This window comes from Microcaecilia unicolor, chromosome 7 (assembly GCF_901765095.1).
Source record: "Microcaecilia unicolor chromosome 7, aMicUni1.1, whole genome shotgun sequence".
NCBI classification, from domain to species: Eukaryota; Metazoa; Chordata; class Amphibia; order Gymnophiona; family Siphonopidae; genus Microcaecilia; species Microcaecilia unicolor.
Genome location: NC_044037.1, coordinates 103,863,144 through 103,877,004, shown reverse-complemented (window position 1 = coordinate 103,877,004; position 13,861 = coordinate 103,863,144). Strand labels below are relative to the sequence as shown.

The window sequence follows — 13,861 nt, the reverse complement described above, 5'->3', positions numbered from 1 at the left end:
CCTTCAATATTCTCTCCTGTACGCCCCTTGTTTAGAAATTGAGAGCTTCACGCTGAAAGGAAGCAGAGAAAGGCAGGAAGAAAAGATGGTGGTTACTAGGCTCTGCCACCTACCTCCCCATGTGGTCTACAGGCTGGCTAAGGAATACCTGACCAATGGGCTGCAGAGAGTAGTGACAATATAGACCAGACAGGTTTCTTGCCTTTGGTTTGCCATATGGAGGAGGAGAGGAGCTGATGCTCAGAACTGCATTCCAGCACATGCATGGATACATGCAAACAACTCCAGATGCTGATACAGTTTTCTTATGCTTATGCTGCTGCTACTACAGACCATTGTGCACGTCTGTCTGGCACATACTCCCATGTGCACACAGCCTATTACCATACAATTTGCTTACTACACTGCAAGCAGATTTTTGTTTTTAAGAGTGCGTTTGATTGTAAGCTGCTCAGAAGTTTTACTGCAATGGGTGAATACTAAATTTTTAATAAACATGGAAACCCTGCGCTGGGATTTAGCACAGAGCCCTAACACATGGCTTTCTGCATTGGCCCCTCTTGAGTCTTTCCTGGTTTGGCTCCCTGGCTTCTTTCCTGTTTAACTGCTGAACTCCGGCTCTTCTACTTGCTTTTAATTAAGCTCTGCAGCCACCTCCCAGCTCTTGAATTCCTTGGCCATTGAAGCAGTATCTGGTAGAAGGCATAAGTGACTTAGTGTGACTGCATGCTTCCATGTCCTGGGCTGCTGTAACAGGCTCTCCTACCCAGTATTGTGATATCTGAAGTTTCAAGTTATGACCCTTCTTGTGATTCCAGGGCTTAGGAGGGGCATGTGGCAGAAAATCTAATGTGGACTCTACAGACCTGGGATTGCCACTAACCTGGAATCTGTGAGTACCATAAATACTGCAGGGGATGGGGAAACAGGACCAGTTCCAAAACACAGCAGGAAATGATCTCCTTTGGGAGATGGGGAACTACAAATTGAGAAGAGTTAAACCTGCCAACGAAAAGAAGTCTACCTGCAGAGAGAAATGAGAACTATGGAGCAGTTAAGGGGAGCTGGCTAGGGAGCCCGCTGGGAAATAGAGGGAACCAGAAGACTAGGTCATGAGGAAGTGACAAGCAGAGCAGGCTAAGAGGAATTAGGGAGTGTAGCAGGCGGAGAGCTATTAAACTTCCTGCCCTCAAATATTTAAAAAAAATCCAACAAAGCAAACAGGAACCAAAAAAATCCTATGTATAGTCCAACAGGGCACAAATAGGGGTGGACCAAAATACTTCCAGAAACCAAATTTGAATGAAGAATGTTCACTAATAGAGCATCTCACAAAACAAGACCCGTGTTTTGGCGGAAGGCTGCCTGCCTCAGGGGTCACATATACTATTGCAAGAAACAAGCTTGTAAAAAGGTGCTATGTATGTGATGGTCAAATACCACAACAGCTTTTCACAGCAGAAGATTAAGTACTAACGATTTATTAGGAGACTCTCAATATCTATGCAGTCAGCATAACATGGGAAACAAAATAAATACTACGCTGGCTGCATACATAAAAAGTCTCCTCATAAATTGTTAGTACCCATGTCGGGTCTTCTTTTGTGAGGTGCTTTGTTAATAAACATTTCTACATTCAAATTTGGGTTGTGGAAGTATTTTGATCCACCTCTACTCTTATGCCTCAAATATAAAAAGTCAAACTATGTTTGTGCAGGAAGGGAAGAATTATAAAGTGCAGAGAGAGTAATTAACTGCTCTTTTGAAGAAAGGGAAAAGATAAGAAGGAGAAATTAAGAAGAGAAATGTGAGAGAATAGGGTGAAGTGAGTATGGTGTAGATGGGATAAGGGAAAGGGAGAATGTTGAAAACTGGTTGGGGGGGGGGGTGCATGGGCTGAAGTGGAAGAGCATGGCATGGACACATGGACAGGCCACAATGGGAATAAGGGAAAGAAGTTGGCAGGATCTCGAGTACTTCCCTAGATTTTGATTTGGCTACAGTTGTCTTCCGAAGGGAGGGAGGGAGGGAGGGGGAATCTGTGCTTAGCTCATAAATTCAGCTCTGTCAATCATTTTTATAATTTGGCTCCTATGACCAGAGGTATTGATATGTGATAGTAATGGACAACTATAAGAACATAAGAGTAGCCATACTGGGCCAGACCAATGGTCCATCTAGCCCAGTATCCTGTTTCCAACAGTGGCCAAGCCAGGACACAAGTACCTGGCAGAAACCTAAATCATGACAACACTCCAAGCTACCAATACCAGGGCAAGCAGACGCCTGCTTCTTAAATATAATGAGGAAAACAAAAGCAGTGAAATCAAACAAATTTTCCTTCCCACAAAGATAGCCCAAGGAGAGGGAAAAAACTGCCCAGTTGGTCTGCTGTGCTAAAGTGAAAACACAGCTTTACTTAGCAGATTAACAAAGAAAAGAAATTTAACTACAAAAATTTGTCTGAAAATCTAATTAGGGCAGCGGTAGTCAACCACAGTTCTAGAGGACCACAACCCATTTGGGTTTTCAAGATTTCCACAATGAATATGCATAAGATCCATTTGCATACAATGGAAGAAGTAAATGGAAACAATCTCATGCATATTCATTGTGGAAATCTTGAAAAGCTGACTGGGTTGTGGCCCTCAAGGACTATGGCTGTCTATCCCTGAATTGGGGCAATCATGAAGACCTTCAATAAAAAAACCAGAGAGAAGAAACAGATTAGTTTCTTAAATTTCAAAGGGCCACAAAGGATGATTTTGGGAGACAAATGCATACTGAAGAGAGCTGCAGGGCACTGGTGTAAGGAACTATGGTGCAGGGTTAGTGAAAGGCTTTTGCTTTTTTCAGAAAGCTCTGGTAGAATCCATCTGTTTGGCAATGTGTTCAAATGACCCATGTGTGAGACTCTGTAAACCATCTGTCACAGAATGGACTAATCTCCATTCTTAACCAGGGCACTAATCATTATTGGAAATGAAGGACATCATCCTAAGTGACATTTCAATCATGCATATGCTTCATCACTAATCGCATATCAAGATTTTATAAAAACCTGACAATTGTTTAGATGTGTGGAGAGGAAACTTGGTTGTGACTGTATGATTCTTAGTACTTGAAGGCTGGTGATGAGATGATTTACTGATAGGTCTGGGGATTCTGGAAAGCGAATCAGGGATAGGTTGAAGAGCAGTTGATGTTGCTGAATAGTTGCCGATAGTTTCAGGACTAGGCTAATTTTCAATCTCTCTTGTTTGGGAGCCTTTTTTTTTTTTTGCCAATTTATCAGCACGCAGCATCATTACAAAATGCTTGTTTTGTTGGCTGTGTTTCTGGATTGAGCTTGGGGGGTTTCTTTGGGGAGTTGCTGGGTCTTACATTTGGTACCTAGATCCCTAATAGTTTGGACTGTAAGGTGGGTTTCCTATTCTATTTGCTTTGGCATCTTAGATACAGGAAATATTTGAAACAGCTGTCTGTTTGATGAAGGGGTTAGGTCTATATGCCCTGAATGCAGGGGATGTGGGTTTGATTTCCCATGTGGGTGTGTTTGGGGTTGCTATTGTAAAGTCCATAAGCCATTATTAAGATAAACTTGGGGGAAATCCACTGTTTATTTCCAGGATAAGCAGCATAAACTATATTGTACTGTTTTGGGATGTTGCCAGGTACTTGTAACCTGGATTGCCCACTGTTAGAAACAGCCTATTTGATAGCTTGGCAGGGGAGGGGAGGGGGAATTTTGGCAGAACAATTGAGTGATTAAGATGGAACTCAGACACTACCTTAGGAAGGAACTTAGGGTGTGTGCGGAGAATTACTCTATTGCGATGAAACAGTGTAAGGTGGATCTGCTACTAGGGTCTGAAGCTCACTGACTCTGCAAACTGAAGTGACTGCCACCAAAAACACACCTTTCCAGGTCAAATACTTCAGATGACAGGAATCAAGTGGCTCAAAAGGAGCTTTTGTCAGCTGGGTGAGATCCCATGACATGGTAGGAGGTATGACATGAGGATTTGTCAAAAGCAAACCCCTCATGAAGTGAACAACTAGAGGCTGTACAGAGATGGGCTTACCTCCCACACATTGATAAGCACTAATTGCACTGAGATGAACCCTTACAGAGTTGGTTTTTAAAACAGATTCAGAGAGGTGAAAGAGATATTCAAGCAGTTTTTGTGTAGGGCAAGTGAGGGGGATCTAAGGACTTGTCCACACACCAGATGGCAAACTTTCTTCATTTAAAGTAGCAACTCTTTGTGGAATCTTTCCTGGAAGCCAGCAAGATGCAAGAAACACCCTCAAACAAAGCTAAGGACCTGAATTCTAGGCTCTCAAGTCATGAGGGCCAGGGATTGGAGATTAGAATGCAGAAGGGATCTTCAGTCCAATCTCCATGGATTTACAGAGGATAACCACAGTAAGCAGAAGCAGCTCTCGTTGTCCACAGCAAACAACAACAGAAAAACAAAGCAGACACACGATAAAAGTCCAGTAAACTTTGAACAGTCCAAAAAGAAAATTTTATTGCACAAGTCCAGATGTAGCCATGTTCGCCAAAGAGGCTCATGAAAAAGATCTAGGTGTCATTATAGCCAATATGCTGAAATCTTCTGCCAGTATGCAGTGGTGGGCCAAAAAGCAAACAGGATGCTAGGAATTATTAGGAAAGGGATGCAAAATAAGACCAAGAATATTATAATGCCTCTGTATCACTCCATGGTGTGACATCACCTTGAGTATTCAGTTCAATTCTGGTCGCCGTATCTCAAAAAAGATATAGCAGAATCAGAAAAGGTTCAAAGAATTGCGACCAAAATGCTAAAGGAAATGGAACTCCTCCCATACAATGATAGGCTGAAGAGATTAGGGCTCTTCAGCTTGGAAAAGAGACAGCTGAGAAGGGATATGATTGAGGTCTATAAAATATTGAGTGATGTAGAATGGGTAGAAGTGAATTGATTTTTCACTCTTTCAAAAAGTACAAAGACCAGGGGACACTCTATAAAATTACATGGAAATACTTTGAAAACAAATAGGAGGAAATATTTTTTCACACATGAATAGTTAAGCTCTGGAACTCGCTGTTCCAGAGGATATGGTAACAGTGATTAGCGTATCTGAGTTTAAAAAGGTTTGGACAAGTTCCTGGAGGAAAAGTCCATAGTCTGCTATTGAGATGAACATTGGGGAAACCACTGCTTGACCCAGGATTCGTAGCATGGAATGTTGCTACTAATTGGGTTTTTGCCAGGCACTTGTGACCTGGATTGGCAACTATTAGAAGGATATTGGGGTAGATGGACCATTAGTCTGACACAGTATGGCTATTCTTATGACTCCAAAATATCAAACAAGAAAAGAGCGGGTTTATATGAATGGGAACCCTGTTCAAAAACAGTGATAAGGAAAAGTGGAAAGGACCTCAGATAAGTGACATACAGCAATAATGCTGAACAAATTGTGCTCTACATAAGCGTCACTACAAATCAATCACTGGTCACTTTCTCACCATCCTCCCATGTGCTCAAATTTTGTAACAAACAAATCAAATATTAAATATCAAATATTAAATATCAAAAGCTACATTGCCCATAATGTTAAACATCACTTAGCTGTGTCCTAAGGAAGCTACCTCCCCCAAGGGACTGGACAATGACCCACCTTGACGAACATCGACACCAACACTCTGTGGGGCACCAGCATTGATGAATACGCAACAGATATAGTGTCAGCCTTCAGGATAGCTCCAGTGGGTATGACATCAAAGCCCTTGATAACTGTGCACTGCACTGAGCCAGAAGGCACCCCATTTCTTCCTGAATAATCCCTCAGATCTACTCTTTATTTAAAGACACCTGGTCTACTAAGGTCTTTATTGCAACCTCACTATTGGGATGCCCTATCTTCACTGTTTTGATGATATCCTTCAAAGATACCTTGTTCCGAGCCATGCCCTTTTGAATGACTGTCGGCCTTCCCCCAGTTTCTAGTTTAAAAGCGTCTCTATTTTCTTTTCAAATGTTGATGCCAAAAGCATGGCTCCAAAAACTAATTTGCGCTGTTTCTCATGATCTCTAGTACTTCTACTTGACATATGCAAACAGAGTTTACAAGAAGGATTATGATCAGGCACCAGAAAATGTAGGCAACAGGTTATCAGGAGGGATATGGTCCTGGAGTACCAGGAGCACTTTTTTAAAACCACTGTGAATTTTCTGGGATGTAGCTGGAAAAATAGCCAAGGTGAAATCAGACTCTAGGATAGCAAAAATTCAACCCCAATCAGGATGCTCAAAGCCTAAGGGGGCCTAATGAGGCTCGGCAAAAAAAGAAAACTTAAAAGTGCCAAAAAACCTGGGACACTAAGAAAGGCACTGGCCCCATGAAGACATTTACATGACTGGAAAAGAACAAACAACACTATGAATCGCTACAGAGAGCATCAACAGAGGCGCAAGCTGAGGGGAGATCAAGAAGACATAATTTCTCTGCTCAGCAGAAAATTAGAGACTGGTTGGTCCCATGTGCCATTGGCAACAGGGAAAAAACACGCATACACAGTTGGGACACTTGTAAAGCTTCTAAAGATAGAACGTTGGAGGGTGTCTCTACGTTGGGGCTTCATCAGTGATGGGACTTTGTCAGTGATGTCACCCATTAGCGTGGATCCTTCATCCTGCTTGTCCTTAGAGAAATGTACTCATTTGTACCCGCAGAAGAAAGAAAAATGAGGTGGTCCCATGCAACAATCCACACATGCATAGTTATCTTGGTTTATTTTGCTATGTCGCGGGATCTATACTATTTTGCTCATTCACTGAGAATTTCTCTTTTCTGCCCTTTCTTTCCTCTGACTTCACCCTTTCACAATACACTGCTCTTTTCTCTCTCACTCTTCCTCACTCGGCATTTTACTTTATTTAGTAGTCTCTTTCCTGTATTTTTATCATCTCTGCCACAATATTCCTGCATTCTAATTCCTCCCTTCTGTATGTAATTCTTTTTCCCTCCTTATAGGTTTGCTCACTTCCTTTCTCTTACCCAACCTTCCGTAGTCCTCTTTTGCTATGATCACTACTCTATAGCTTGTTGGTATGAGTTCATTGGCAAGAGGAATTTGGATTATGTACTTACTTTCAGTATCCACAACTAAAGGTGCTCCAGTGAGGGAACTCAGGCCACTGATTAAACGGGGAGCATTTGAAAGAGATGCAAGGCCTCCGGTTTTACTGGGCTCATAACTCCTAAAAGGAATTTTTAAAAATGAATATACATATATATCATAACAAAGTTTCTTCTGCTTTGCTGCAGGACTTAGGGGCCCTTTTACTAAAGCTATGGGCTTCTTGGAATTTAGCGCATGCTAAGCTTTAGTAAAATGGGTCCTTAGTGACTCTGAATTTGAGGTTTGTGCATAACTGGTTTTATGTGGTGTTCTCTGTTTATGAATTATGAAATATTTCTTATATTACAATGTGATCTGCCAATAACTTCTGGACTGGTGGGACAGAAATGTTTATACAGTAAATAAATGGTACATATTTTCTGTCAACTAAAGTTAAAGAAATTTTGCTGAGATTTGAAGTGGAGGAGGAGCCTAGTGGTTAGAGAACTAGGCTCACAAAAATCCTACTGCTGCTCCATGTTATCTTGGGCAAGTCACGTAACTATCCACTGCCTCAAATACAAAATTAGATTGTAAGCCCTCCAGGGACAAATACCCAGCGTACCTGAACATAACTCACCTTGGGCTACTACTAAAACAGGTGCCAGCTAAATCCAAACAAATAAATGTGTCATCCAAAAATGCCATAGCAAGGGAATTAAGTCACATTCTCACCTCTCAGGACCAGTTGGATTGCCTCCTGTTTTAATAAGCTGATCATCTGCATCTTCTTCAGTATCACTATTTTTACCAGTGCTCCTATTCAGTTCACACATCAAAAAGCAATCAAGAAAACAAATATAGAGAAAATAAAACATAAGTAACAGTACTTCTCAACTAGGTGCTTTTGCATAAATTTAATCCTATCCTCAGAACAGTGTCATTCACTCAACGGTTTCTCCTTTTCTTAAATAGCTCATATAAAATGGAAACCTAATTCATTTGAATCAACCTTCACCAAAATATTGCAGACATTAACATAGAAGCTAGATTAACTTAAAATATAATATTTTAATATTTTAACAGTGCTCAGAACTGGGTGCGTGAGTGAAGCTGTCCAGCAGCATATCCCACCACCTTTATCGACATCACTGCACCGTCAGCCCTCCCTTCCTACCAAAATGTTGTACATATACTGTTACTAATACTTAACTTCGGCTGGCTGTACAAGGTCGGAGTACAATGCGCTGATCAGCTGTGCTTGACCCAGTTCTATTTTCTTTTGCTGTGTAGTTAATATTTTCAAATGTCACGCTCTCGTTTGTGCACTCAATAAATCACCAAATCACGCTCTCAACATGTAGTCACATGTCAACTTTTTGCAAGGACTAGTTTCTTCTGTTTTTTTGGACAGATGCCAACTGACACCAGGGCTTTGACTTTGATAGCCCCTAAACAACTGATAAGGCTACACAAACACTACCCCCTACCCCCATACCCATCCTGATGCCCAACCTATGACCTAATATATAACATTCCATTCCTCCAATCCTTGCTCCTGGGGACAGATGATAGATGTAATCATTCTAAATCAACAAAAAAGTTTTCTCTCTTTTGATAGTGCCTCAAGCTCCCTGAAGCTCCATTGTCAAAAGATTGGGAACTTTATTCCTCCATATTCAATAGGATGGTGGGTTTTCTTGGGTGCAGCATTAGAAAACAGATTTGAGACCCACTATGTTAGCCTTGCAAAGCAAAAAAAAGTTTTCCTCCTTTCCCTTGTGCATAAGCATCTGTGCTCACCAACAAAAATCCAAGGGGTCAGGTAATATTTATTGCTCAATCTTTCCAAATAATGAATGATCCATCTCCAATATTGCTCAATTATTCTACAATCCCATACTACATGACAGAGACCATTGTCCTCCAGTTTACATTTTAGATATATGGAAGTCTCAGTTTGGCCCGATTTATGAAACTGGGCTTGTGAGAAATACATTAGATAAAATGTCTCCTCACCACCTATCAAACACCTTTGTCAGATTGTGAAGGGGTAATGATTTGAGAGAGCACTCTGAAAATGAGAGATAGCCACTGTTCAATATTAATACCCATAAATTGCTGTACCTTAGTCCCATAATGAGTAGAAGGACGAATACTGTCCAAGAAGCTGCAATAGTGTTGTAATTGACAATATGCAAACTGAATTCACAATCCAGAGGCAGTTTTCTATTGTAGTTTTATACATGGCATGAGACCCCCCCCCCCCTCCTCTTAACGTGCTCAACCAAAGAGACTCCTCCTTGATAGCCCAGGAGAAAAAGCTGCCTTTTCTATACCAGGCCAAAAGTTAGCATTTCCCAGAATTGGTAGTAAACTGTTAGTACCCCGGTTCTACTACTACTACTTAACACTTCTAAAGCGCTACTAGGGTTACGCAGCTCTGTACAGTTTAACAAAGAAGGTCAGTCCCTGCTCAAAGGAGCTTACAATCTAATGGACAACATGTGCAGACAATCAAATTGGGGCAGTCTAGAGTTTCCCTGAATAGAGGTAGAATGGTTAGGTGACGAAGGCGACATTGAAGAGGTGGGCTTTGAGCAAGGATTTGAAGACGGGCAGGGAGGGGGCTTGGCATATGGGCTCAGGAAGTTTATTCCAAGCATAGGGAGAGGCGAGGCAGAAAGGGCGGAGCCTGGAACTGGCGGTGGTGGAGAAGGGTACAGAGAGGAGGGATTTGCCCTGTGAGCGGAAGTTTCGGGTAGGAGTGTAGGGGGAGATAAGGGTAGAGAGGTAATGAGGGGCTGCAGATTGAGTGCATTTGTAGGTAAGTAGGTGAAGCTTGAACTGAATGCGGTATCTGATCAGAAGCCAGTGAAGTGACTTGAGGAAAGGGGTGATATGAGATCTGCCATAGTTCACAAAAGGGCTTCACCACCACACACTACCTAATTTCTGAGGCAGCATGCTACTTCGGGTATGTAATAAATAGTTAAAATGCCGAGGAGAAGCAATCTGTTTCAAAATCAAGGGAAGAGTAATCTTGATGGACTAATATTCAGTCTCTAAGATGACAAAGTAAGCATGCCCAATTGTATTTAAGTCTGGTAGTCCTAAGCTTCCCTGATGCCAATTCACAAGTGCTCTATCCTTATTTCTGTTTTTTAACATCCCCCCCCCCTCCAGATACATTTAGAAGAGTGTCAGATTTGTTTAGACATCACTATCTACGGCTTCTTCCCAGGCTGCTCTCCAAAGTTACTCAGCATTCCACAGACCCACGCTCAAGCACTGCTGTGTCCAACAACCCTACCAACAGGAAATGTGTTGAAGAAAGGGGGAGGAGACACAGCAGTGTTTGATCACAGGCTTCTACTGTGCCAGTGCTGAGTACATCTGGAGAAGCCTGAGAAGAGGTAGGGCAACAACAGAGAGGGGAGATGCTGGGGTGGGAAGAAGGGAAAAGGTGTTGTAGGCCACTTTGGTGGTGGTGGTGGTGGTGGGGTTGAGAAGGGGCATGCTAGCTACCTGGGGAGAGGGGAAGGGAGATGGTGGACCATGGGGAGGGGCAGATATGGCCTTGAGCCATCTCTAGGAGTGGGGATATAGGGTTGAAGGTAATCCTAGGGTGTAAGATACACTTGGGCTCCCCCTGGATAAAGTAGGTGATAACAAACACCATTAGGATACTTGGATGAATAGGAAGAGGAATGGTCAGCTGGAAAAATGATATGATATTGCCTCTGTATTAGTCTCTGGTGAAATCTCGGAGTTCTTTGTATTGTTCTGGAGACTGTTCCTTTAAAAGGATATAAAAATCAGATAGAGATAGTTCAGAGGATGGCTAATAAAATGGCCAGCAGTCACTATAAAGCCCATGGGGGACAAAGATCTAAGCATGTATAGCCTGGAGAAAAGCTCATATAGAGAAGGTATGATAGACACAGAAATACTTCCAAGGTATAAATAAATAGAAGACAGTACTTTTTCAAGGGAAATAAGACTTTAGAATGAGGGGCCATAGGATGAGGGTGAAATGATGGGGACTCGGGAATAATCTGTGAAAATATTTCTTTACAGAAAAAAAGTGACAATGCATGGAACAGCTTCCCAAGAAAAGCATGGGCCACCAAAGCATCTCTGTGGGAGAAGAAAAGATAATACAGCAGTGCTGTTGGTGGGGATGTGCAGACTAGACAGACCATATGCAGTGGCGTACCTAGCATACTTGACACCCGGGGCTGACCTTTTTTTAAACCCCCCCCCCCCCCCCCCCCCCCCCCCCCCCCATGGAAAAATTATTTTTAGCAATAATCATGAAATGAGATAAATGGTCAGAAAAGAAATAGACAGTAAAAAGCAAAGAATTAATACTTTTTAATTACATTTTCTTTATCATTTTTCCAGCCAACTCTGGAACGCTCTCCCTAGACCTATCCGAGCAATCCATAACCACCTACCATTCAGGAAAGCACTAAAAACCCATTTATTCAAGCAAGCCTACCCAAAGGACCCAGATTAATCTTATGAACCCATCTACCTTTGATATACTGAAGAGAAAACGACATTGACCCAGACTCTCTCCCACCTTATCCTCCTCTCTATCACCTGTCTCTACCTACCCATCCATCCTATTACTATGTTATACTTAATTTCCTACTTTACATAACAAAATTCTGCGTTACCTATTACTATGTAAGCCGCATTGAACCTACTTTTAGTGGGAAAGTGCGGGATACAAATATAATAAATAAATAATAAATGTTTCCTTTTCTTATCTTCCTTTATTTTTCTGTGACTAGCTTTCTTTTCTAAGTTGAGATTATTTTGTTATTATTATGGAATAAATTATAGTTTATGTTTCATATGTAATAGATTTATGGTATTCTATATTATAAAATGCTAATAAGTACACCATTTATAGATAAATAAACAAAACGTCCACAGACATGGGATTCCCAGTTTGGTGACTTCAGAACCAGGAGCTCCGAGTTGTGGACCAAGAGTGTCACAAGCCGCAAGTGCTCCCTGTGTGACATGCCCCCAAAAGCTCCTGGTGTGCTCCCGCCCTGTCCTCTTGTATCTCATTGGCAAGGGAACCAATGAACAGGGTGCAAGTTTGGCACCCCAGCTTCCCTTGAGCTCTGTGCAACTACACCAGCCAGACATAGCTAACTATGGCCCTGTTAGGGACCTCCAGAGCCCAGAACCCCCCGTTGGCCCTGAAGCCCAGAATCAGGGATCCCCAGAACTGACAAATTTTCTTTGGATTTAGCAGCAAGCCCAAAAGCTTGGAAACCAATGGCTGAGACCTTCCCCCCACTACCACTACCATCAATTGCTTCCATTGAAGTGGGGAGTGGGGGGGATGACTCTGGAGGTCTGCCACAGCTCCTTTAAGACCTGATTTACTAAGGTTGTTTTCCCATTCTTTGTCCAAGGAAAAGAAAGCTTAGCAAATCAGACCTTTAATGTACCCTTAGAGCCAATGACAGAAATACATAGCCAGCAGCAACCCTCTCCCATCCAGTCTTTCAATCTCTCTCCTCCCCTCCCCACCTCATTATCACCCACTCTCTCTCTTTTGGCCCCTTCTTCCTACCAGTCTCTCTCCCCATCCCACCATTTCCCTCCTAATTTAAATTGGCCAACAACCGAACTCTCCACACACCAGTTTGCCCTCACCACTCAGCAAAAGCAAACCAGTGACTACCTACCCCCCTGTGCCTGTACTACCCCAACACATCAGCCACCCTCAGCTCCTACCCTTACTCCCATCAAAACAAATAGAAACACCCCTAGCCACCCCTATCCTTACCCCAGTCAGGAGCCAAACACCGAGAGGAGACCATCCGTCGTTGACGTTACTGCAGTGCAGCAGGAAGGTCAAGGCGCACTGGCGCGCAGGGGGCCGCAGGGGGAGAAACAAGGAAGGCGTCTGGCATCTGGCGTCATGACGTCAGATGGGCGGAACTCGACTCGGACAAAACAGAAAGAGGGAGAGAGAGGAGCCGCTGGGAGCGGGAGGAGACAAGTGAGCCCGAGCTGCAGAGGTGTGTAAGGCACGCGCCGCTGCAGCGTTAGGGCCCAGGGGAAGTCCAAACTGACAGCCGGAGCAGCGGAGCGCCAGAGCAGAAGGTAGAAGTTATAAGAACACCCCCCATTGGCTTGCACCCAGGGCGGTCCGCCCCCCTCCCGCCCCGGTACGCCACTGACCATATGGTCTTTTTTCTGCCATCATGTTCTATGTTTACAGATACTACAGAGAAAGTCTAAAACTAGATAGCCATTTGTTCAAAAGTCAGAACCAACATTTCATCAGGAACAACAGTTTTGCCTGGGAACCGAAATGTAAGACATTCATTTTCATGTTGATTTTTTTTTGGATTGTCTGATGTATTCTTCATCTCAAAGTATCCAACATCCCATTTCTAGGAAAACGTACAGAACAACTAGTATATGTTGAACTCAATTGGCTAGAAGAGAGAAACTGGTTAGATCCATGTCAATCTGGATTCAGAGCCAGTTACGGTCCTTGTATCATTACTAGATAATCTTCACAGAAACTGAGGCGGGAATTTGCCTCAGTATTACTATCCGCCTCCGCATACGGTTCAAACTTCTCCTTTTGACCTACAAGTGCATCCACTCCGCAGCTCCTCAGTACCTTTCCGCTCTCATCTCTCCCTACACTCCTCCCCGTGAACTCTGTTCGCTGGGTAAATGTTTCCTGTCGTCCCCCTT

The 13,861-nt window shown here is 42.9% G+C and overlaps 1 protein-coding gene across 10 annotated transcripts in view; it reads right to left on the bottom strand.

Annotated features, from left to right (window-relative positions):
- The window catches only part of FGFR1OP (FGFR1 oncogene partner), a 192,372-nt gene that overhangs the window by 47,568 nt on the left and 130,943 nt on the right, over positions 1-13,861 (bottom strand). For 9 of the 10 annotated variants that reach the window (XR_003942774.1, XM_030209094.1, XM_030209092.1 and 6 more), the window contains 2 exons: positions 7,853-7,936; positions 7,147-7,256 (listed from right to left, as the gene is read on the bottom strand). Coding sequence is in view for 9 of the 10 variants with exons in the window: in XM_030209094.1 (XP_030064954.1) it covers positions 7,147-7,256; positions 7,853-7,936 (194 nt within the window). In the remaining variant the exon portion in view is untranslated. Of the gene's footprint in view, positions 1-7,142; positions 7,257-7,852; positions 7,937-13,861 lie in introns of all 10 variants that reach the window. The other variant, XM_030209099.1, reaches the window with a different exon arrangement.